Source organism: Limanda limanda, chromosome 4, assembly GCF_963576545.1.
Source record: "Limanda limanda chromosome 4, fLimLim1.1, whole genome shotgun sequence".
In the NCBI taxonomy this organism is placed as follows: domain Eukaryota; kingdom Metazoa; phylum Chordata; class Actinopteri; order Pleuronectiformes; family Pleuronectidae; genus Limanda; species Limanda limanda.
This window is the reverse complement of record NC_083639.1, coordinates 27,199,150-27,221,446: the sequence shown is the minus strand read 5'-3', so window position 1 is coordinate 27,221,446 and position 22,297 is coordinate 27,199,150. Positions and strand designations below refer to the sequence as shown.

Here is a 22,297-nt window from a genome sequence, read left to right as displayed (position 1 = left end):
GTAACTTTGCAGAATCAGGAATCATAGGTTAAGAATTGAATTATCTCCATTTTTTACCAGTTAACATTTGAATTGGTTTCTGTGTAGTGCAGACATTCATGCTCCCTAAAGAGCCTGTGGCTGAATACTAGCTTGGAGATCTCCGGACTTCTCCTCGATCCTCAAACTTAACACAAGTTAACACACACATGCAGGATAATGTTTATTTGCCAGACTATTGTTAATTAAAAGAACATAATCGACCATTTTAATCTAGTTATGATTTGGTTAAGGCCTAGAAAACGGTTGCGATTAAAGGTAGATCACAGCTTGGGATTGAAATATAGACTTTAAACAGAATTTGAATTACGGCTAAAAGTGCAGAAGTTGTTTTTCATCACTCACATATTTTTCCTTTTCTTTATTCAACACATTCATATATAATCCAGTAAATCCAACAGTTCAGTTCATCATGGGCCGTGGAATGGAATTTCCGGTCGGCGTCAGTGGATAATTATGTTGCTAGATATAATATTTTTTACATTTCATAAATGCTCATACTGATGAATCTACTCATCACGTCATTGTGTCACTGTTTAACTGTTTCTTCAACTTTAAACCACAGCAGCAAAACCCACTCATTCATTCATTAAATCCGTTAACAAAAATTAAATAGAGCTTATCAAATATACACAGTTTATATGGAGACCAGCGATATGTTATTACACATTAATACTCAGAATGACTGCACTTGGCTATAAGGTCTCAGTAAACAAACTAAGACGAAGCCATGAACATGCTTTGTTCATTACACCTTAGTTTTATATTTGTTTATTCGCCTTATTTTCGAAATTGCAAAGTGCGCGACATGTTTTTAGCTCTCCATTATATTTATCCCCGTATCATCACCCTTTTGTTTCTTAAACTTACCTATTCTCCCTGAGGTTATATAAGTTCCCTGTAGATTCAAACTCGCTCAGAATACTACTGCGTAGGACAAACTGAGGATTCACTTTATAATTTGTGCAGGATTTGACTCGACTAAATCACAAGATTTGTAACTTATTAAAAAGGGTGATAGTTAGTTCACAATAACAGGATCGACTAACGATTCTGAAAGCTTTGCGCTGTTATATGAAAATTTGATCTCCACTCAAACAGACACATGAGGAACAGGCAGGTGAACACACTGGGACATTAGGCAGCTACAGAGACACAAACATTTCCCTCCGGAGTTTGAAGGAAACACAAAAACATCAGTTATTGTATAAGTTAAGAGCTGAGACTGAAACAGGATCAACTTTAGATTTAAGTAAGAAAGTTCATGAAAAGTTCTTTTTTTCCGTCTTTTCATATCCAGGGTTATTTTAGAGTTTTATGAACAGTGAATTTGATCCTGTGCTCACACACTGACAGAACAAATATTTACAGTCTGCATACATCCACACGACCAGCATCCAGCTGCTTTTCCTCACTGTTTTAACGCCTTAAATTAACGTTCCGAGCATCTCCTGCTAAAATCACAATAACAAAATACCTGTAACTCTCAGTAAAACCTCTGATCTGTACTGGCATGGCCTTCCTCTCATATTTCTCCTGTTGATCTAAGCGTGCAAATGGAGGCTCTACAGTTCAGTTCTACAGACGTGTTAAATCTCTCAGGTAAATTCAGCTCAGCGTCAGGAGACGTTTTCTCACCTGCAGGAGAAGGAGAAACCTGTGGCTGCTTCTGTCAGGAACTTCCTGTAGGTCAGAGGATTAACTGCTACAAAGAATGAGAGAAGGAAACCTTGTTGTCTGTAGTGGGTGACCACGGGCAACGTGATTGGTCCACAGCCAACAAATAGCAGGGGCTCGACAGAGAGAGAGAGAAAAGAAATATAACCCGCCCTCCATAATGTTTTCCTGCTGTGTGTGTATGTGCGTGTGTGTGTGTGTGTGTGTGTGTGTCTTTGAGAGAGAGAGAGAGAGGTTTTTCTAATCTTGTTCGCCCAGCAAGCAGAGATCAGAGGATATGATGAGGCCACAACACAGTGACATGAAAAGCCCACAGGAAATCCCCCCCCGCCCCTCAAAAACAATAGAAACCCATGAGGCCTGTTTCAGATTCATTTTCCTCTGTTGTGACAAACAGCAGTTAACAGCAGCTTTAGATATTAAAGACGAAATTAGCCTTGATCAACTGTTGTGTGTTGAATTGTGTTGTGTTAGAGTTAAATCAACAACACCTCAGCCCACACCCTCCTCAATCCACACCTTACAAATTACAATCTGCAAATTATACTCATCATGCAGGATAATTTATGACATGATGTTGTAATAGGAAACATTAGGTTTAGTTAAGTGTCACGTTCCCGGCTCTGTGATCGGAAATTGAAATGGGAATTTGTTTTATTACACTTTTATATCATAACTGTAGATTCAGGCTTTTTCAGAAGCTCTCGGTTGGTTTTCTAAGATGTTTTGTGTTAATCCCATGTTTGATTTGTGTTAATCCCATGTTTTCCTTCAAAGGAAAAGTGCAATAAGTGGAACATACATCTCCTCAAGACTTTTCACATGGTACAAGTGGAGAGCTTAGAACATTACAACTGAATATATGTGTAAAATGTGACATGAGATGTAATTATTTTTCCTGCTCTGCTGCTTGCTGTGATGGTTTGGTAATGGGAGTTTCTTTCCTTCACGCCCTCTTTCATTGTGTTGCTGACACAGTCTGAGCAGATGATCCAATCACCAGATCTCCGGAACTTTGCATTGAAAGGACAAAGCCGATCTTACTTGATTTAATTTGCAGAATCTCTCTGTGTCTTCTCTCCACAGAGATTCTCCTCTTGCTCCATCTCTTGATTCTACGTGAACTCTTTTTCCTAAGAAGTAAAATGAGTCATTCATCTTATCTGATTGCTTCACGCATGTGGAGCCTGGAGGCATCTGGGTTCGGTGGGAAATGTCCCGAGACTTCTCCTCCATCTTTCATTTAGATAGTTCCAGCTGGGTTGGTCTCCAGGCTCCTCAGGACACTGGAGCAGGGCGACTAACAGACAGGTTTGCCGGAAAAAGTATTTTTCTGCAGTACATGCAAATCCAGCCCATCACTCATGTAAGGGTCACGTCTGTGGCCAGTACAATGAAGCAAGCTCCACATATCCAGGATATAATTTCATTATCTGGCTTCGCTGAGCCTAACATCGGGCGTCCTGGAGGAAATACGAAGCTGGCTATCAACTGTCTCAGTTAAAAGAGTCATTAATTATAAACAACATCGTCAGAACCATGAATGATTTTAATACTGTGAGAAGAAACGCTGACACCTGCTGGTAGAGTCAGTTTATGTGACAAAGAAAAAGGGTAAATTATATAATCAAATGTCACTAGAATAGAGGAGAACCACTCGAAAACAAGTTTTTTATATTCTAAGTCAGGCGAATGATGAACTGTAAAGAGGAATTTAATAAGACATTTGTCCAATGCCGAGGAAATTGTTATGAACGGAGGCTAAATTAATGTCAGACTGTTTCTGCTGCTGAGGCAAAGAGGAGATAAAGAGTCTGATCAGCCTGGATGGGTCATTTTATAATCATGGGAAACTTTTAACAGTAAATTAATAATAGTTTTAATAAAGGCTTTGTTTTTTTTTTATTTCTCCTCGTGTTGTTCTAAGCTGCAGTGATAGAATCATGGAAACAGTGTCAGGTATTATGTCAGAATTAAATAATTAAAATAAAGCTATACGAGTTGTCGTATTTAGTGATAAATTCTCCTTCTGTCGATTACAGGCTGATCGGATTCCTCAGTAGTTGAACCATTGGCATGTTTTGATTCATTATCTCAAAGGTAATCTGCTCAGGTAGAGGTTCAGTGGTGAATTTGTCAGGTTTTATGAAGCAGGTGGAAACACAGAACTCAGGTAGGACTCAAATCCAAACACAAACCTAAACACTAATAAATGAGAAAGAGAAATAAAGAAAAGTCCAAGATCAGTTTGAGTACTCTTCATTTAAGAGTCCAATTTAACATCTAAAGTCCAGAGTCATGACAGATTCAATCCTGAAAGCCAGTGAACCTGTTTCAGAACACTGAAAACAAACCTGGAGTCACCATGATAACCACAAATCCCGCTTCGTACCACAGATGGTGAAAATGGATTTGGCCTCGAGTGTATTTCTCTACGTACACAGAGCCACAGGCAGACAAGACAGAACGCGTCATGTTTTCTTTTCTCCCGTCTCCTGAAGGCGTGTTGACAGAAGCAGATCTGAAAGGAGATTGTCGTGTTGTTTTCAGCTCATTTATTAGTTGCTCCTCAAACAAAGATGGAGTTTGTCTTTGTAACTCCTCGATGGACGAGACGCAGAGAGAACGACCATGAAATAAATAACTTTTCACAATACTGAATACTTTCACATCACATGTGAGGTTTTGATGTCCTGATTGCTTTGGTGCATTAGTCTCCCTCTGAAAAGCAATTGACTCGCTCGAAAGTTAAGTCATAAATAAGGTTTTAATAATTGATTGATACTTATATGTTTATAAATCACATTGTGTCATTACGTCTGGTCACTGGTGAAATACACAAAAGAGTTGGAGTCTGTCTGTAGCATCTGGGTTAGATATGAAGTCCCTGAGTGAAGACACTACAATGTACTGTTGTTAGAGAGAGAAGAACTGGACAGGCACTTCTCTCCTGTACAGATATAATGTGTAATATACACTATATATAATATATTGGCATATGCAGTAATGTGTGAGAATGGTCAAAAACTCCTCAACAGTTATCAACTAGATATTTTTAAAAAGAGAATGAGCCCCTTATATTTATACATGGCTATATTTGGTTTATCTGGTAGATGATTGAGTCCTGAACAGAATGTGTAACTTTTTAAGACAAAACCTCTTTTGACAAAACTAAAGCTATGGTTTGTTCCCCAGCGGTTCAGTTCACAGATCCCGAGACCAAGCTCCACCTCCAGTCACCTGAGGCAAACCAGGAAACAGACTGCCGCTCCTCCACCAGGAAGTGAGACACACACACACACAAACACACACACAGAGACACAATAACAATCTCTTTTAGACCAGATTCGTAACGTCCCTGAGAGAGGAGAACACAGCAGGACCTACCAACACGTTTGAACCTGCTGCTGGCTGCTCGCATGTGTGCGTAGAGGGTCAGTGTGTATGAAACCCTCAGGGAAGTTTGTAGAGCGACAGAGAGGAGTCACACATTTCAGTTTCACGCTGGTGTGTTTGTGCTTTCAGCCTTTAAATGTCTTTCCGACCTGACGAGGATCTCTCCTGTCCGGTGTGCCAGGACATCTTTAAAGACCCGGTTGTCCTGACGTGCAGCCACAGCTTCTGCAAAGCCTGTCTGCTGAGATGGTGGAGAGGGACGCCCACACAGGAGTGTCCCGTGTGTAAGAGGAGATCATCGAGGAGCGAACCGCCTCGTAACCTGGCTCTGATGAACCTGTGCGAGAGCTTCCTACTGGAGCGAGAGCAGAGAGCGTCAGCAGGATCCGAGTCCCTCTGCAGTCTGCACGCCGAGAAGCTCAAACTCTTCTGTCTGGACCACCAGCAGCCGGCGTGTCTCATCTGCAGGGATTCAAAGACACACAACAACCACAGATTCAGACCCATCCACGAATTTGCACAGGAATTCAAAAAGGAGCTGGGGAACTCTCTCAGGCCTCTGCAGGAGAAACTGAAGCAGCTGGAACAAGTTAAAGGAAACTGGGACCAAACAGCACAGCACATCCAGGTCCAGGCCCGACACACAGAGAAGCAGATACAGGAGCAGTTTGAGAAGCTTCGCCAGTTTCTAAAGGAGGAAGAGGAGGCCAGGATCACTGCTCTGAGGGAGGAAGAGGAGCAGAAGAGTCAGATGATGAAGGAGCAGACTGAGGCTCTGAGCAGAGACATAGCAGCTCTGTCTCACACGGTCAGAGTCACAGAGGAGGAGCTGAGATCTGAGGACGCCTCATTCCTGCTCAAGTACAAGGCTGCAGTGGAAAGAGTCCAGCAGCGCCCCCTGCTGGAGGATCCAGAGCTGCTCTATGGAGCTCTGATAGACGAGGCCAAACACCTGGGCAACCTGACCTTCAACATCTGGAACAAGATGAAGGAGATGGTCTCCTACAGTCCTGTGGTTCTGGATCCCAACACTGCTAACCCAGAATTCATCCTGTCCGAGGACCTGACCAGTGTGAGACAAGGAGAGAGACGGACGCTCCCAGAAAACCCAGAGAGGATCGACTACCACCGCTCCGTCCGGGGCTGGGAGGGCCTGAACTCAGGGGTCCACACCTGGGAGGTGGACGTGCGAGACAACGCCGCCTGGTTCGTTGGCGCTGCGGCAGAGTTGCTCCACAAGAAGGCACGAATAAAGTCCTGGTTCTGGCAAATTGAGTTTTACAACGGTAAATACAGCGCTCGCATGTTAGGAGATCCACCGGCTGTCCTGCGGGTGAAGAAGAAGCTCCAGAGGATCAGCGTCCATCTGGACTGGAGCAGAGGGAAACTGTGCTTCTTCGATCCCGACACCAACGCTCACATACACACCTTCACACACGCCTTCACCGTCAGGCTGTTCCCATGCATGGGCACTTTGGACCGACTCCCACTGAGGATTTCACAAGGAAAAGTCTTCGTGACCAGAGAAACTCTCAGTTAGAGACGAGTCCGAGGATAATGTGCTGAGCTGTCGTCTCAGATTTAAAAGAACTCAAGCCACATTGAGAAAACAACACTCACAAGAGCAACTTGAATAAACCCTACATTTCTGAAAAGAGTAAATTGCACTTTGAATTTCCTAAGTTTGTATTTTAATTTTATATTTGCAAAATCAATAAAAATATCTAAAATGTATTTTTCTTTCAAATACTGTTGATAGACGGACAGATGAATGGATGGAGATGGAGAGAGAGAGAGAGAGATTTTTTGTCATTTGGTCTCACTGGTCAGCAGGTGTCGCCATGGAAACGTAACTCTTCAATGTTAGGTTGGTCAATATTTATAAGTTTCATTTAGTTTAATATTTTTAAACTAGAAACTCAACAGATCGGGGATTCTGTCGGTTTCAGTTCCTCACCAACGTGTGTGCGTGTTGAGTGTGTGACTGTGTGTGTGTCTGTGTGTGTGTGTGTGTCTGTGTGTTTCTGTTTGTGTGTGTCAGTGAGTCTTTCATTGCAGATCCTAAACTCTGCTGGTGAGACAGAAACTTCGGCTGGTGAGTAAAATCTCCAACATTCAAATGTCGATATCAAAAGGACAGTATTTGTTGTTTCAGTTTGTCAGTTAATTGGAAGTTTAGCTCTGATGGTGACTCTTGCTCATAATAGCTAATGTTAAATTAAAATAAAAGTCTTTACACTGACGTCCAGACAATCATTAGTGTCAGTGCATTTCTATGAAAAATAACATTTAGTTGCATTTATCATTAAATCATTAATATTAATGTAATTTACTGTTACACAATCCAACAAAACTGTAAAAAATTGTGTTTCATGCACACAAGAGAAGTTTTTCTACCAGAAAGGGAATATTTCACCTCTAAACTTAACTTATCTTAACTTAACCAAACTACAACAGGAAAAGTGAAATCAAAAATTAATGACGCTAAACTTCTACCAAAGTAACATCATCATTTCATTCATCATTTTCTGTCTTTTTATAACTTGTCGTGTGTCCTTTGAGTATTTTATTTTGTTCAGGAAAATTGGAATTACATATTTGTTTCGACACATTTAACTGTTGAAGATTTAAACGCTGTTTTAAAAACTTCTCCCCCCTGTCAGAAATTAAATAAATAAATTAGATCAAATCAATATTAGTCATAATCATAAAAGTCAAATTGGAAACACGGGGTCTACAAATACTGCTAAAGACAAACATATGTTACTTTCTCTCTTCCTTCTTCTTCTTCTTCTTCTTCTTTTTCTTCTTACCATTAACAGTTACTGGACCATGGGAGGTTATTATGGGATGGCTGTTCTGGTGGGTGTGGCTTTGCTCCTGAAGGCCGCCCAATACGACGCGAGCTGCGACGGACGTCCAGGCGCGGCAGGATCCCCCGGCAGGGACGGGTGGGCCGGAGTGAAGGGAGAGAAAGGAGAGCCAGATGGTAAAAAAAACACTTCTGAATTCAAACCCAGAACTTTCACCTTGCTAATGTCTGGTGTCTTTGTTTCATCGCCACATTGCCTCTATGACCACTAGAGTCATTTTTCAACTAAAAACTCACCGATTATTTGTCTCCAGCTGCGATGGCTGACAGTTCGGTGGAACAAGGCGTCCTCCAGAGGATGAAGGGCGAGTTGGGAAGTCGAGGTTTGCAAGGAGTCATCGGTCAGAAAGGTTTCCGAGGAGATCTGGGAGCAGCAGGTGACCCGGGGCAACCTGGTCCCCACGGCCCGGAGGGGAGAAGCATCGGCCTTGGTAAGGACCAGACCCTCAGGTAGTCAGTGTATCGTGCTCACATACGGTGTGTGTGTGTTTAATAACATGTGTGTGTGGTTGTGTTGCTCTGTTTATAGGTCAAGACGCCTCTCAACACGCCGTTTCAGCTTTCTCAGTGATCAGGACGGACAGCAGTTACCCTCGATACAACCAGGTTCGTTCTATGACCATCATCCATCACATTTCAAGCTGTTTCCAGACATGAACTCTGGAAAATTGTCTCTGGATATTTTCAGAGTTTTCTTCCTCACCAAAAGCTCTCGAATCTCGTCGTCTTTACAAGTTGACGTCTTCATCGTCGCTTCTGTGTGTGTGTGACTCCTCTTTCTCAGCCTGAGATATTTCCAGAGGTCGGTATCACGTGTTAGAAACATCAACACGACCACTTGCTCGCTGTGATGTTTTCAAATTTTTCAAATCTGCAGTATTTTCGAAAATAAAAATGTCTTTCTGTCAAGATTAGAACGTGATTAACAGCAAACTGGTCGTACGGATGTAACTGGAAAATGAAACAAATATATATCAAGACTCTTTGACCTTTTTCTCCTGATCTTGGGTTTTTCTTTGTGTCTCTCAGCCTGTGACCTTCCAGACGACTCTGGTCAACAAACCTGGAGACTTCACTGCAGCCACAGGTTACTTCACCTGCAGAGTACCGGGCGTTTATTACTTCACCTTTCACTCTGGGGCCAAGGTAACACACTGGTGTCTGTTCTACAGCTGCATGCGGATTCATGCTGAGTGTAACACATATATTGTGTTTTACTTTACTGCTTCCAGACCACACATTGTCATCAATTTCATTAAAATCAACCTGTATTGATGTCTTTTTCCCACTTCTTTGTTCAGGAGCTTGGTAGCCGCCAGCGACAGTGTTCCCATATCATGAAAAACCCTAATTTAAATCCTTGTTTTGTCTCATAGAAATATAATTAACATGCCCACAATGAGGGTGGGACAATCTGGGGGAATTTTGACAGACATCTTGTACAGAAAAAAATCCAAGCACAGAACAATTAGAAATTTCGAGCTGAAGCTGGAGCGCAAGAAACGTGACAAATATGTGAAATGTTCATAAGTTTGAGCACAAACAGAGCAAATCCAAGCTAAATCAGGGCAATTTGAGTGCAAGCGCAGGGTTTAGAGTGAAAGCATTGCAAAATCTGAACGTCCTGCTTTCAAACAGAGAGAATAAAGAGAAGAAAAACACCCGTACACCTGTTTTAAATCGGACTCACGTGATGTTATGAACCTGTTCTCTAGGTCAGCATGTGTCTGCGTCTCGCCAGCGACGCTCTGACCGACAATCCGCTGGGATTCTGTGATTACAACAGGAACAGTGATCAGGTGAGTTTTACTGCGTCAGGGAGCTGGAGAGCCGACTCACAGGGAGAAGGTTCAAGAGTCTTTGTGTGTAGAGCTGTTCTCCCTGTGTAGTGACTGTGTGTGTGTTGTGTTTCAGGTGCTGTCAGGCGGCGCGGTGCTTCAGCTGACGGTCGGACAGAAGGTTTGGCTCGAGTCCTTCAAGGACCGGCAGACGGATTCTGAGACAAGAGACACGCAAGAGAAATCCATCATCTTCAACGGCTTCCTGCTGTTCTCCTAACCACCAGCTGGGAACTCACCAGCAGGAAACCGGGGACTGAGTTGATCCAGGACGTAGTTTTGTCTCCTTGTCATTGATGCTGTAAATCCTGTTTGAAGGTTTGACTGTTTCTGCGAATGCAACAAAAACTAAATAAAAGTTTATTGTCGATTCTGGGTGTGTTTTATAAGACTAAAGAAATTCATTACACAATTTCGTTACACACAGATTTTCAGACAATCACTCATTTGGTTGTTTAAGTCAACATATAGTGTTTAGAGCAAAAACTGTGTCACTTTGATGCTTTACTTACGCAGCTGATACTTTTAAAGTATTTCTACTTTACTTATTTCTACTTTAGATTTACCAACTTTTATACTCCACTGCACATTTCAGCGAATTTATGTACTTTCTACTCCACTACATGTATAATAATGCATTGCATTTGTTGTTTTAAAAAGAAAATATATTCATAAAAGTAATCAACGGGATGTGAATTGGTCCATTGATCCAATCAGAGCGGCCACTTAACATTAGACCCCGCCTCCTTCAACAAGAACAAAGCACAGCTGCAGAAACACCTGACATGAAATCAGAAGAGACTCAGTCGTAATGAGGAAGTTACAATAGGGACAAATACTTTTACCTTTAATACATGAGTACATTTAAAAAGCAAGTACTACATTTTACTCAGGTAGACAGAGTTAGTGTTGTACTTTTACTTGAGTAACATGTTTGAGTACTTGTACTTCCTTCTCCACTGCATAAGTGAGCCAAGAAAAATTATCCAGAACATTCATTTCAAAATTATTAGACACCAACGTTGTGTGGATCAGTTCAATCACGTTGCATTTTATTTGTATGGCAGCAAATCACATTGTGTGTTATCTCAAAGTACTTTACACAATAAGACCTTAATAATTATAGAGAAGTTTCCCCACGATGACGCATAGCGACGGACAGTGTTTTGACGGAGTTCCTTCTCCTTCCACTTCTCTGTAACCTCACAGATTTACAGAACTACATCCAGTCGTCTCAGAAAATCATTTCCAAATCAAAAAACTGCTGAATCTGTTGTTTTTTTCCTGTTCCTCCTCCGGCTGCTTCACATCAGCTTCACTTCACTTTGTTTTCAAGTCGTCACAGTGGTTTTTATTCTTCTGTCGGTTCCATCAGGTGAGTTCATACATGTATTTATTTCATCTGCGAGTTGATTCCAGTTTAACAATAGTGAAATAATCTGCTTGTTTCTCCTTTATTATTAACATTGTGTATTTTATGTTTCAAAAATACATTTGGATATTTGAGCTCTATGATCCACTCACATTTCTCTCTCACCATCGTCTCCTTTCCTAGTTTCCTCTCCTCTTTCCTCTTGTCCCACATACCCTGTCTCTTCTTTCCTTCTCTCCTCGTCTTCTCTTTTTCCTGTCTTCGTCATCCCTCCTTCTTTATTTCTTCCTCATCATGTCCCATCCCTCCACCATCTTCTTCCCCTCTCTCTTATCACCCTTTCCACTTATCTTTCCTTGTCTCCTCTGCTCTTCTCTTATCTCCCAACCAAATAGTTAATCTTCCCATCTTCCCTTTCTCTTTGCTAACCTCATCATCCCTCTCTTCTGTTCTCTTCCACATGTCTCCTTTAACCTTTTCCTCCTCACCTTTCCTTCCATCCTTCCCTCTTCTCCTCCCCACTCTTCTCTCGTCTCATCACCTTGTCTTGTCTCCTCTACGTCAGGTTCTCCATCATGCTCCCTCACTTCTCTCTTGTGATGGGAGCCCTGCTCTCATTGGCCGTATCCCAGCTGGTTGCTATGGAGACCTGCCAAGCAATGCCCGGGATACCAGGTATGTCCAGTCGTGTGTGTGTGTGTGTGTGTGTGTGTGTGTGTGTGTGTGTGTGTGTGTGTGTGTGTGTGTGTGTGTGTATATTTTTGTTTTATCTTTACTTCCATCCTCAGGTATGCCTGGGCTGCCCGGCAAAGACGGTCGTGATGGAGAGAAAGGAGTGAAAGGAGAAGCAGGTATGATAACCAAACTTTATTCATAAAGCATTTTTCCAAACACAGTTCACAGGTCAGCTGATAAATTAAAAAACATCGATGCCCAGAACATCTTTAAACTATGGCGCCTGAAATATTCCTGCTGTAGACTCACGTTAGCTCACTCGGACATTTTCCAAATATTTGACCAAATAACCTTCCAGAACCTTTCAGGAGAATGTCCAAAGTTCAGTGCATGTCTGAAAGCAGCTGTCGGGAGTTTTGGTTGTAATTCTTCAGCCAGGCTTCTTGTCTTTATGCTGAACTTGACTTAACATGTCCTGACTCCATCTTCAACACACACAGAATATTCATCTTCTCATCTAACTCTCAGGAACAGTTGAGTTATTCTATATTCAACAGAGACGCAGCAGGTGGGTGCAGCTTGTTTTCTTGTTCAATGACCAGCCGGTTGTTGTCTACAGGGTCAAAGCGGCTCGGTGGTCTCGGCCCACAGAAGGGAGAGAAGGGCGAGCCGGGGACGACGGGATTCTCTGGTAAACGAGGTCAGAGTGGGGAGCCAGGGAACCCCGGGGCCCTAGGGGTTGACGGACCTCCTGGAGAACCAGGAGAACCCGGGTATGTCAACTCTTTGAAACATTGAAAATGTTGGAATCTATTGTAAATAAAGTTGAACATCTTCACGTCCTCCCTCAATCCAGAAATTAAGCTAAATGTTGCGTCTGTGGCCACCGGTACCGAAGACAGCATTTGGGGCCAGAGTCATAGTCGTTAAAATTACCACTTCAAATAGCTAATTAAAATCCAACTGATAAGAAACAAAAACTACCGCCACTACCGACAGATTTTTGAGGAAAGAATTTACTTTTTACTTTGGTCCAAGTACCATCCACTAACATAGAGGAGGTGGGGTTTATGACCTATACTGCAGCCAGCCACCAGGCGGTGATTGAGTCATTTTAGCTACACTTACAGGGAGCCGTCATCTATCTTTATTTCCAGTATATGGTTTAGTTTTAATAAAACCGGGGTCACAGATTATTATTTGCCCCGGGGGCCAGTAGCAGGTTCATCGCGCTCTGGCCCTCACTTTGTGTTGCTTCCATGGCTGCAGGACGCTTGGAGTCCAGCAGAGGGCGGCCTTCAGCATGGCCAGAGGCACCAATGATTACCCGGACAAAAATAGCGTCATCCGTTTCACCAAAGTCATCACCAACATCAACAACGACTACAACACAGGCACAGGACGGTTCAGGTGAGATTCACACCTGTCATCCATTGTAATGTGGTTTTAATCTCAGGTTCGTAGCATGATATTTAAATCATGTGTTTCCGACAACAGGTCTGGGACACTTGTTTGTCCGACTGCTGTTTAGACGTTTCACTCAAAATTCAAAAAAATCAAAGGATCATCAAAGTCATTAGAAGTTGTCGTCTTTGGACCAGGAATGTCTGGATGGAATTTAATCCGAATCAATTCCATTATTTCTGAGATATTTCGGTGTGACTGACGGTCATCATTCTGCAGTAAAAAACAAATCCACGTTTAGTGAATTAAGTAAGTTTGTGTGTTCCAGGTGTCGCGTCCCGGGGACGTACTTCTTTGTTTACCACGCCTCTTTAGAGGAGCGTCTCTGTGTCCTGATGAAGCTGGACGGAAAACTGCTGTCGTCCTTCTGTGATCTCCGCCGAGTGAGAAGACAGGTACGAACATGGAAGAGCTCAGAGAACAAAATAACTCAACAAACCAATGACAGATTTCCCCCAAACTCATTGGACAAAGGTCAAAGGTCATGGTCAACAAACCAATATGGTCAGAATAACACTTTGTCATAAGTGGCGTCATGAAGAAAATTAGCTCATGTAAACTTGTAGCATTTTACTTGTAAACCTTACTCAGACTAAGCATCTGATATCATATGAAATGAATGATGTCAGTTTTTTTATATAGGAACATTTAAAAGCCTGATTAATGTTTATACATCAAACGCATCACCTCAACAATGCTTTTCCTTTTATTTCAATGTTCTGCCATCATTTGAGAATTGCTCCAAGATGCGATGTGTGATTCCAGGTGACGTCGGGCGGCCTGTCCGTCTACTTGTCCCGGGACCAGGAGGTTTGGCTGGAGACCAAAGACTACAAAGGGATGAGAGGGAATCCCAGCGGTTTCAGCATCTTCTCCGGCTTCCTGCTGCGCCCGCACTGAAACCACAAAACCACCTCCGTCCTCAAACCTCTCGACAGCAAACTGGGTCATTTCATCGGCTACAATATATTCTGATTGGTTATTTGCATTTTTCTTCTGCGTGAAAAACCTCGTGCAGACGCAGAGAAGACTTTAATTTATATTATAGTTTGATTTAGTCACTTTTGAGGAAGAAGGGATCTGTTTCCATTAGTAATCAGCCTTAAAACATTTTCATCACAGGGTTTTTTTTCCAGCTTTCTCTTTTTTTTAATCACTTTTAAAAGTTACCAAGTCCAATTCACTGTGTTGAATTTATTTTCTCTGTCACAAGTTGAACTGGAAAACTACAAATAAAGATCTGAAAACAACCTCAAAGCTTTGGCTGTACCGTTGGTCTTCTTCTTAAATCTATTTCATACATGCAGCTTCATTCCCTACACGTTATAATTCATGATAAATCTACAATTAAATTTACAACGTCTATAAACACACACAGAGTCCTTGTTGCTGCTCAGATGCTTGAGAGTCTTTGTCAAATCTAAAAATTTAAAATGCTGATGTATGTGTTTCTGACTCTAAATTTGATTTCGGTGCTTATTTCAAGATTGTGAAATAAAACCAAGTATTTATCAAAATAAATTTATAATCTGCAACCTTTGCACAAGTTGAATTGAAAGTTCCTGTTCACGATGTCAGCTCTGGTTTAGGTGAGTGTGTTTTAAACACTGCAGCAGCAGTAAAACACAGACACGTTTACAGTGTGTTAAGTTATTGAATGTGAACATACTTTAATGATCAACTCAGAAAAAAGAAGGTTTGATTTCTTCGTGTCACTGAGTCTGAACTTTGAGAGACGGAACAACAACAGGGACAGATTGACAAATAAAAAGAGGATCAGAAAATGACAAAGTGGCATTTTTCACAGGATGGAATCATAAAAATCTGCATCCGCTGTCGGATGATAGGAAATCAAAAGTTTTGTGGAACAGATACTAGCCTTCGGACTGAGGTCACGAGCTTCACCAACACACTAACAGCAAGAAATATAAGGAAGTTCAGAGGAAAACAGAACAAAATGTTAATTCGGATAAATGTTTTTTATTAGATTTATCCAATGACTCTTCATCAGGTGAAGCTTTTCCTCTTCTTCAACTGTTTCACTTCCTCTGAGGCTTGATTCTCTGTTAGAGTCAAGACATCGGGCTCTCACAGAAACTAAACCTGAATTAAAAGTACAATATTCTTTACTAGCAGTGGAAGAGAAGTATAAAGTAGCTTTATATGGAATTAGGTAGCTTAAAAATGTCCATAAGTAGTGTTGTTGAGTAAAAGTACTTAGTTACTTACTTAACAGATCTTTGTTAAGTTAAACCCAAATATTTGTTAGAGAAAATCATTTCAACCTACTGATTTTAATCCTGCATTATAGAAATACTCACATGTCCTGTTTCTAATGCATCTAAATACTTAACTTTAGTTCTAAAAGTAAAAGTTAAGTATTAAACACGACCAATTTGTAAATTCCAAGTATTTAACTGTTTTTCTGTGTATTATAATTTGTTGACTATTGGATGGATCAATGTTTAAACTGGGTTTTACTGTTGTAGTTGGTTCATGTCAACGTTTAATTTATTTTAGACGATAAACTTTACAAATGTCTAAATTTATGAATAAATGTAAATGTTTAGTGTGTTACATGACCTGAAGCTGTGGAATGACTGTATGTGAAGTCACACTGAAGTACAGGTACTTCGAATGTGTACTCACTGACACCACAGGAGTAAAAGTATTTTGTTATATTCCACCTCGGAGCACCAGCCGAGCGGAGAACTTTCCCCACTTCAACCGTTTCACTTCCCTTTTTTTTATTCTGAGTCGCTGCTGTCGCCGTGAGGAAGGACGGATCTTCACCTCCGCTCTTCACCTCCTGCTCTTCACCTCCGCCCTTCATCTCCTCACCTCTTCATCATCATCTTCACCACAGGACCAGTGATCTGCCTGTAAATGGTGAGACCTTTCTGACCTCAGAAAACCAAAGAACATGTCCAGAGAGAGAGAATCACTTATTCAGATCGAGGATAGAGAAGTGGATTTAAAATTTGAATTTTTACTCAGTGTTTATTGTTGTTAACTTCAAACACAGTGAACTATCATTTGTTGTTTTGTGTGTGTGTGTGTGTGTGTGTGTGTGTGTGTCACAGTCACAATACAAAACATGTAGTGATGTTAATGTTGTTATTGTTAATGCGAGCTGAGTCAACTGTGTATTTGTTTATGTGCAATTAGACTCAGTCAATAGACAGTGATGAAGATGAAGAGTTAAACATCCACTGAATAGATGAAGGTTTTATCCATCATCTGATAATCATAACAGTAATAACTTTTATTTGTATAGCACTTATCTAAACTTAATATCACCTAACAATTATGACCATTATATTATATTTAAACATTACACTACACACGTTTAAATTGCATTACCCTTACATTACATTACAAACTGCGTTATTAAACATTATCTGCAACGATTGTTTCTTTGATTTTGAAAACATTGGCACGGGAACCTGTGTGTCCAGGCCCCCCAGTGGCTGAGCCTCAGTACTGCAGGGATGCTGCTGCTGGTTCACGTGTCCTTCACGCAGGCCTCGTGCAGCGGAGGAGTTCCGGGGACTCACGGAATCCCGGGAACCCACGGGCCCAACGGCAGAGACGGTCCTAAAGGAGCCCGGGGAGACCCAGGTTCACAGTTCAAACATTAATACATCAAATACATCTGACACGATTTGTTTTTTCCAAGTTGGCGACATTTCTTGTTTCAGAAATCAAAAGCAAACTCAGATTCATCGGAACTCATGAACGGACTTTGAACAAATCCCTCAACATTAGTTCACTTAACTCAACTTTTAAGCAGCAGTGAATTTATGTTTTTATGTCAAAGTAAAGAAGGATCGACCACATGGACCAACTTATACGTTTTTTCTTTCTTGACAATATTTAATATTATCTCATTATTTAATTTCCTTTGCTGTGGTTCTGAGAGAAACAGATGCAAATAACAAATTCAAAACAAGGTATTTTATATATCTGGGATTTCATATAGTTATTATTAAACAGATTTGGCAGCATGTTTTGTTTCTGTTTATTTTGTCAAACTGATAAAGATTTGATTGTATTTTTCTGTTGTGTGTAGTTGCAATAGTTTTATTATGGTTCTTTTGAGTAGATCACAATATAGACTTTCAATATACAGCTCGAATAAAACACTTATCTTTAATCTCAATGTCAGTTCATGCTCAAACACACTTGTCTTTGTATGAGCAGGTGACTCCGGAAATGCTCTCAGGGGTCAGAAGGGGGCATTAGGTCTTCCGGGCCCCCCGGGCCGGCCTGGCATGAAGGGGGATCTGGGTATGCCGGGGCCCCCCGGGTTTCCAGGGGAGCCAGGGAAGAGAGGGAAACCCTTCAGCAGCACCGACCAAGAGAAACCTCTGTTCTCCAGAAAACGTGACCCAGCAGAATCCTCGGAGCTGGACACGCCTATCGTCTTCAGCAGGTCAGAGCAGGTGTGAAGTCACAAGAGAACCGGCTGATGTTCAATGTGACAAACGCTTCAGAAGAGGTTCAAGGTTAAAGACCTGGGTGGGAGTTTAAAGTGTTTGTTGTCAGACTGAGGTCACTGGGAGAGTCACAGGAAACTAGGTATTTCTCTACAAGGGGATGTATTCATAATAAAATAAGAAACGTTCAAAGTCAATAACTTTTTAAAAGATTCCCCAGCTTCATCAGGACTTTACTGAAAGACAGATATTTTTTGTTGATGTGCCATAAACAAGAAAACCTCACGATGATGTAATATTAGAAATTGTCCGGAACCAATTTTCTATATATTTTCTTTATATCACAAAGCACAGTTTCACTTTTCTCCACATGAGAAAGACACAAATACAGAAATCTCCTCATTTATTGGCTGGAAATCATGTTTTCTAGTTCTGGATATTACCCATGATGCCGTGCTTCCTGAACCTGAAGACCTGTCGCTGTCGGTAAATAAAAAACTGAAATATCTGCGTGAACTTCCCACAGTGAGATTTCGCCGGACTTGGATGAACGGCTTCAGGGAGGTTCTCTGACAAACGGGAGTTTCACGTGTGTCATCAGAGGCGTCTACTTCTTCAGTTTCCACATCTCAGCAAAGAGCCGAGTGAGTCCATCACTTTCTTCTCCTCCGTTTGTCTCTTCTCCTCCTCGCTCCCTTCTTTTACTTCACTTTGCCTTCCAGAGCTGGATCCAACCAGATGATTTACTGTGGCAGTTATATTTCTTGAGATAATCTATGACTAACTGAATCTTTAATTTCCCTGCACAAGATCTTTATTTTTATCTCAAATAAAATATGATGCATCAGATGAAAATACAGTTTATAGGGGACACAGCTACAATATTTAATAATACTCATAATCTAAAAATATAACGGCACAACCCAAAGAACTGTTAATATATAATGAGAACTTCTGCTTTGGATGAAGAACATTTCTATACATTTTATATAGGAACACATTCACTTTAGTTTAGATGAAAACATATCGACTGAGGCCAGATAAAGTTTAATGATTGAGTCATTTTTTGAAGTAAGAAACATTGATGTTTGTTACCTCGAATAAACACCTCCAGGAATCACATTCTTCACCACAACGACCTGATATTTTACAAATAAACCATAAATTAATTAATTAAAGTAACATTTACTAGTTCCCGCAGCAGCAGAACTATAAGAAGTGCTAATAATAAGTACATAAATGTGATATCTACTTACTTTCTGTCCCTCTTCTACCACAGCTCCTTTCTAAACACCCAAGGACACGTGACAATATACTGTCTCATAAATAAACAGAGGATTAGTTAAAGTAAAACCAGAAACCAGTATTGAGAAACAGTTCAGGCTGTGATCAGAAGGTCATTGAGGTTCCTGCTGCTCCTCACGTTGTTTGTGTTGATGCTCCAGGTTTGTCTGAACCTGATGAAGAACACCAATGTCCAGATGACGCTGTGCGACACGGCTGATGGTTTCCTGGTCACCTCCGGCTCCGCGGTCCTGGAGCTGGACCCCGGGGACACGGTCTCGGTCCACACAACCAGGTACATCAACACGCTGACGATCCAGAGCACCACCACCTTCACCGGCTTCCTGGTCTTCCCCACGGCAGTCTGAAGTCTCCACAGTCACAGGGAATGAAAGACTTTCAGTGACGTGTGCAGCAGAGAAATCAAATGTGTGTTGTGTTTGAAGTAGTTTCACTCATTATTAGGTAGAATCATTTAAAGGACTGATTTAGGTTTTGGTGGAAGGATTAAAACAACCGATGACTGATGGTATTTTCTTACAAATTCAAATAATTTCTAATTAAAAATTGCAGTTTTTTCAAATAAGAAAATGGGTCTCATATATAATCCACTGCTCTTTGAGAAAAACACATACATAGCAAATTAAGAACAATTAGGAACAATGTGCTTTTTTATTTTTTGTGTTTTGTTAAACCGATAAAGATCCTTTCTTCAATAGATTTTCTCTCTTTGTTCTATTTAGTGTATATTTGAGCTTGATGCAAATTTAAAATTGTGAAAATTTCCATTTATTACATTAAATAGGGTTTTTATATCCAAATACAGATTTTCAATCACAGCTAAAGCAAAACACTTCTCTTTAATCTTAGTATCTGTTCAAACTCAAACATGAAATAAGTCTTAAAGATGAACTCACATATTCTTCATTGTTTTCCTGTTTTCATTTGCTTTAACTACAAACCACTGTCTCATCATTTGTAGTGTATAAAAACAAGATGTGAGAACATATTCACATTAAATAAACTTTTATAAACTGAAAACATCAACGCGTCTGTTCAGCAGTAATAAAGTTGCACTGAAGTAACAACATGGAGAAGTTCTGATGATTATAAATGAATCATTGATGGTTGAGTTGTGTAACATTTCCTCTGTGGAGAAGCACCGAGGTATCAGGTGAATCTCTCATGAATTAACCATCGCACAGAATCCGGTGACCAGACGTTCAGCCGGACACAGGAAGTGGAGGACGAGGTCAGGAGCCAATCAGTAGAGCACAAAATGAAAATCATCCAAATTCTATTGTGATGATGACATTTTGACATCAGGATGACGTCATTCTTACTATCTTATATTTCGATGTATAAGCTTTATGTCATTTCTTTATTTCTAGAGGCGGCAAACATTATTAAAAAAATATGTTTTCCATGATGGAATTTTCAGACTTTATTTCGATTTACGACATCACTTATCGTATGACATTTGATTATTTGAATAATTTCCCGATCGACACCAGCTTTAGATTGTTGCCCCTTTTAATTGTGGAAAAATGTGTTGTAAGAAGGATGAAAGGGAATGAAGAAAGTTTTGTAGACCTTGACTTTGCTGCATCAGGTTTAAAAATGAATCATCTGGAGAAAAACTCTTGAGTAATAATCCCACCAAGTTTGGTGTAAATCCATCCATGCATTGTTGATTTATTTTACACACAAACACACATACGCACACACAGGTAAAACCTAAAAAATCTGGTAAAACTACAAAAACAAAATTGTTGTAAATTTGATAGAAAATTACAGAGACATACACCAGACTTTGTTGTTACAATCCAAAAAGACAAGACTTTATTTTCTATCATCGGTCATAATCGTAAAATGAACTTTAGTGATTCAAATAAATCCCGTTAGCTGCTCTGAACTGTGACTCAGCAGCGACCTCTAGTGGCGGAGGCTCAGCCCAGCGTGTCGGTGGCTGACGAGCTGCTGAACACACCGTTCCTGGTGAAGAAGGTGTTCCTCACCACCGAGGACCTGGCTCTGCAGGGGGTCCTGTAGTCCAGCGTGAAGTCACCTGGAGACGAGAAGACGCCGGTGATCAGGTGCAGAACAGATGAAAACCTGGATCTGGTGGATTCAGATGAGGTTTCATGAGAGAAATTAACGTTTGTTGGGACTTTTTATGGGAACTGTTGGTTCTCGGTGGAGTTTTGAGCTCTACTGTGACTTCAGGTTGTTATTCTTCCCAAAGCTCCCTCGTCTTACCCAGCCTCCATCCGTACTCCCAGGACGAGAGCAGAGGGAACTCAAACTTCTCCTCAGGTCGGAGCAGGCCTCGTCTCTGCAGGTACAGGCGCCGACCTTTGCCCTGGACACACACAGTTCACTGGGAATCAACTCGGAAGTAGCAGAAGGTTTAATACTGAGCAACCAAGTCATAAAATCACTCTTTAGTGTTATTTCAAGAACGTTTTAAGATCTGGAAAGAAGTGAAATCTTTGTTCGGATACAGTTGTGTTTGACCAGCTGAAGACATGTTTGTCTGATTAAAAGCCTGATGTCACTGGAACGTTTGGATTTGAAGCCGCTTGTTAATAAATCAATTAAACTACAGAACATATAAATAGAAGCAGATGTGTTTCATACGTTATGAGAGGAGTCCTGATAAAGAGCCTTTGAGGTCCTTGGAGAAACCGGCCTCATGGCTGGAGCCACACTGAGCCGACCGTCCACAGGAAGAAGAGGAGGAGGAGGAGGAGGAGGAAGGTCACTCTGCCTCTTCTTGGGTGCGCTGGTAACAGGAGGCAGGGCAGCCCTGCTGGGTGGAGCATAAACATGAGATCAAGTCTTTCTATGACTAGAGGCTCAGATTTAGAATCCTCAGCTCACCGGGGCCGGGCAGACTCTCCAGGCCGCTGTGGGGACCCCCTGCTGGGCTGGTCTGCGACTCTGCAGCAGGAAGGGAAGCTGGTGGAGTAGCGGCTCGTCCAGGACAAACGAGTCAACATCTCCTTCTGAATCTGCTCCCGGTAGCAGTTCTGACTCTGAGTGGTGAACAAGCCACGCATCTGCTGCCAGAGACTTTCATTTAGCCTCTCAGTCCAACACACTGTTAACATCTGTCCTGACCAGTCCAATCATCACCTGATATTAGAAAACTTCTCCTGTGACAATAGTTTGACAACTTCATCCAACCCAACATGGATTTATTTCTGAATGTGTATGCATGACAGTTATACAACATGTA

General features: G+C 41.3%; 5 protein-coding genes across 5 annotated transcripts; 4 read left to right on the top strand and 1 right to left on the bottom strand.

Annotated features, from left to right (window-relative positions):
* The first annotated feature begins 5,108 nt into the window (after positions 1 to 5,108).
* On the top strand, positions 5,109 to 6,988 carry LOC132999733 (nuclear factor 7, ovary-like). The gene is made up of 3 exons (XM_061069481.1): positions 5,109 to 5,150; positions 5,242 to 6,769; positions 6,872 to 6,988. Exon 2 carries the CDS (start codon positions 5,249 to 5,251, stop codon positions 6,650 to 6,652), a length of 1,404 nt encoding a protein of 467 aa, XP_060925464.1. The 5' UTR covers positions 5,109 to 5,150; positions 5,242 to 5,248; the 3' UTR covers positions 6,653 to 6,769; positions 6,872 to 6,988.
* Positions 6,989 to 7,118: 130 nt separating this feature from the next.
* On the top strand, positions 7,119 to 10,192 carry c1qa (complement component 1, q subcomponent, A chain). Its single transcript, XM_061069480.1, has 7 exons — positions 7,119 to 7,207; positions 7,935 to 8,101; positions 8,239 to 8,415; positions 8,514 to 8,590; positions 9,014 to 9,130; positions 9,700 to 9,783; positions 9,899 to 10,192. The coding sequence occupies exons 2-7, from the start codon at positions 7,945 to 7,947 to the stop codon at positions 10,040 to 10,042; spliced, it is 756 nt and encodes a 251-aa protein (XP_060925463.1). The 5' UTR covers positions 7,119 to 7,207; positions 7,935 to 7,944; the 3' UTR covers positions 10,043 to 10,192.
* Positions 10,193 to 11,029: 837 nt separating this feature from the next.
* c1qc (complement component 1, q subcomponent, C chain) lies at positions 11,030 to 14,590 on the top strand. Its single transcript, XM_061069539.1, has 7 exons — positions 11,030 to 11,197; positions 11,760 to 11,869; positions 11,983 to 12,045; positions 12,489 to 12,642; positions 13,139 to 13,279; positions 13,602 to 13,728; positions 14,099 to 14,590. Exons 2-7 carry the CDS (start codon positions 11,770 to 11,772, stop codon positions 14,231 to 14,233), a joined length of 720 nt encoding a protein of 239 aa, XP_060925522.1. The 5' UTR covers positions 11,030 to 11,197; positions 11,760 to 11,769; the 3' UTR covers positions 14,234 to 14,590.
* Positions 14,591 to 16,042: 1,452 nt separating this feature from the next.
* On the top strand, positions 16,043 to 20,144 carry c1qb (complement component 1, q subcomponent, B chain). Its single transcript, XM_061069585.1, has 5 exons — positions 16,043 to 16,222; positions 16,792 to 16,954; positions 17,537 to 17,768; positions 18,299 to 18,416; positions 19,218 to 20,144. The coding sequence occupies exons 1-5, from the start codon at positions 16,220 to 16,222 to the stop codon at positions 19,422 to 19,424; spliced, it is 723 nt and encodes a 240-aa protein (XP_060925568.1). The 5' UTR covers positions 16,043 to 16,219; the 3' UTR covers positions 19,425 to 20,144.
* Positions 20,145 to 20,973: 829 nt separating this feature from the next.
* Positions 20,974 to 22,118, bottom strand: LOC133000133 (uncharacterized). Its single transcript, XM_061070007.1, has 4 exons — positions 21,940 to 22,118; positions 21,697 to 21,865; positions 21,316 to 21,418; positions 20,974 to 21,124 (listed from the first exon to the last, which is right to left on the bottom strand). Exons 1-4 carry the CDS (start codon positions 22,116 to 22,118, stop codon positions 21,006 to 21,008), a joined length of 570 nt encoding a protein of 189 aa, XP_060925990.1. The 3' UTR covers positions 20,974 to 21,005.
* Between the last annotated feature and the right edge of the window lie 179 nt (positions 22,119 to 22,297).

Bases quoted from the DNA above. Each gene is read 5' to 3' on its own strand.
- c1qa (XM_061069480.1), top strand. From the start codon at position 7,945: ATGGGAGGTTATTATGGGATGGCTGTTCTGGTGGGTGTGGCTTTGCTC. The intron at 8,416-8,513 runs GTAAGGACCAGA...CTCTGTTTATAG, and splicing joins GGGGAGAAGCATCGGCCTTG to GTCAAGACGCCTCTCAACAC. The intron at 9,784-9,898 runs GTGAGTTTTACT...GTTGTGTTTCAG, and splicing joins ACAACAGGAACAGTGATCAG to GTGCTGTCAGGCGGCGCGGT.
- LOC133000133 (XM_061070007.1), bottom strand. From the start codon at position 22,118: ATGCGTGGCTTGTTCACCACTCAGAGTCAGAACTGCTACCGGGAGCAG. The intron at 21,419-21,696 runs GTATGAAACACA...GTGTGTGTCCAG, and splicing joins ATCAGGACTCCTCTCATAAC to GGCAAAGGTCGGCGCCTGTA. The intron at 21,125-21,315 runs GTAAGACGAGGG...TCTCGTCTCCAG, and splicing joins GGAGTACGGATGGAGGCTGG to GTGACTTCACGCTGGACTAC.
- LOC132999733 (XM_061069481.1), top strand. From the start codon at position 5,249: ATGTCTTTCCGACCTGACGAGGATCTCTCCTGTCCGGTGTGCCAGGAC.
- c1qc (XM_061069539.1), top strand. From the start codon at position 11,770: ATGCTCCCTCACTTCTCTCTTGTGATGGGAGCCCTGCTCTCATTGGCC. The intron at 11,870-11,982 runs GTATGTCCAGTC...TTCCATCCTCAG, and splicing joins AGCAATGCCCGGGATACCAG to GTATGCCTGGGCTGCCCGGC. The intron at 13,280-13,601 runs GTGAGATTCACA...TGTGTGTTCCAG, and splicing joins ACAGGCACAGGACGGTTCAG to GTGTCGCGTCCCGGGGACGT.
- c1qb (XM_061069585.1), top strand. The intron at 16,955-17,536 runs GTTCACAGTTCA...TTGTATGAGCAG, and splicing joins AGGAGCCCGGGGAGACCCAG to GTGACTCCGGAAATGCTCTC. The intron at 17,769-18,298 runs GTCAGAGCAGGT...AACTTCCCACAG, and splicing joins ACGCCTATCGTCTTCAGCAG to TGAGATTTCGCCGGACTTGG.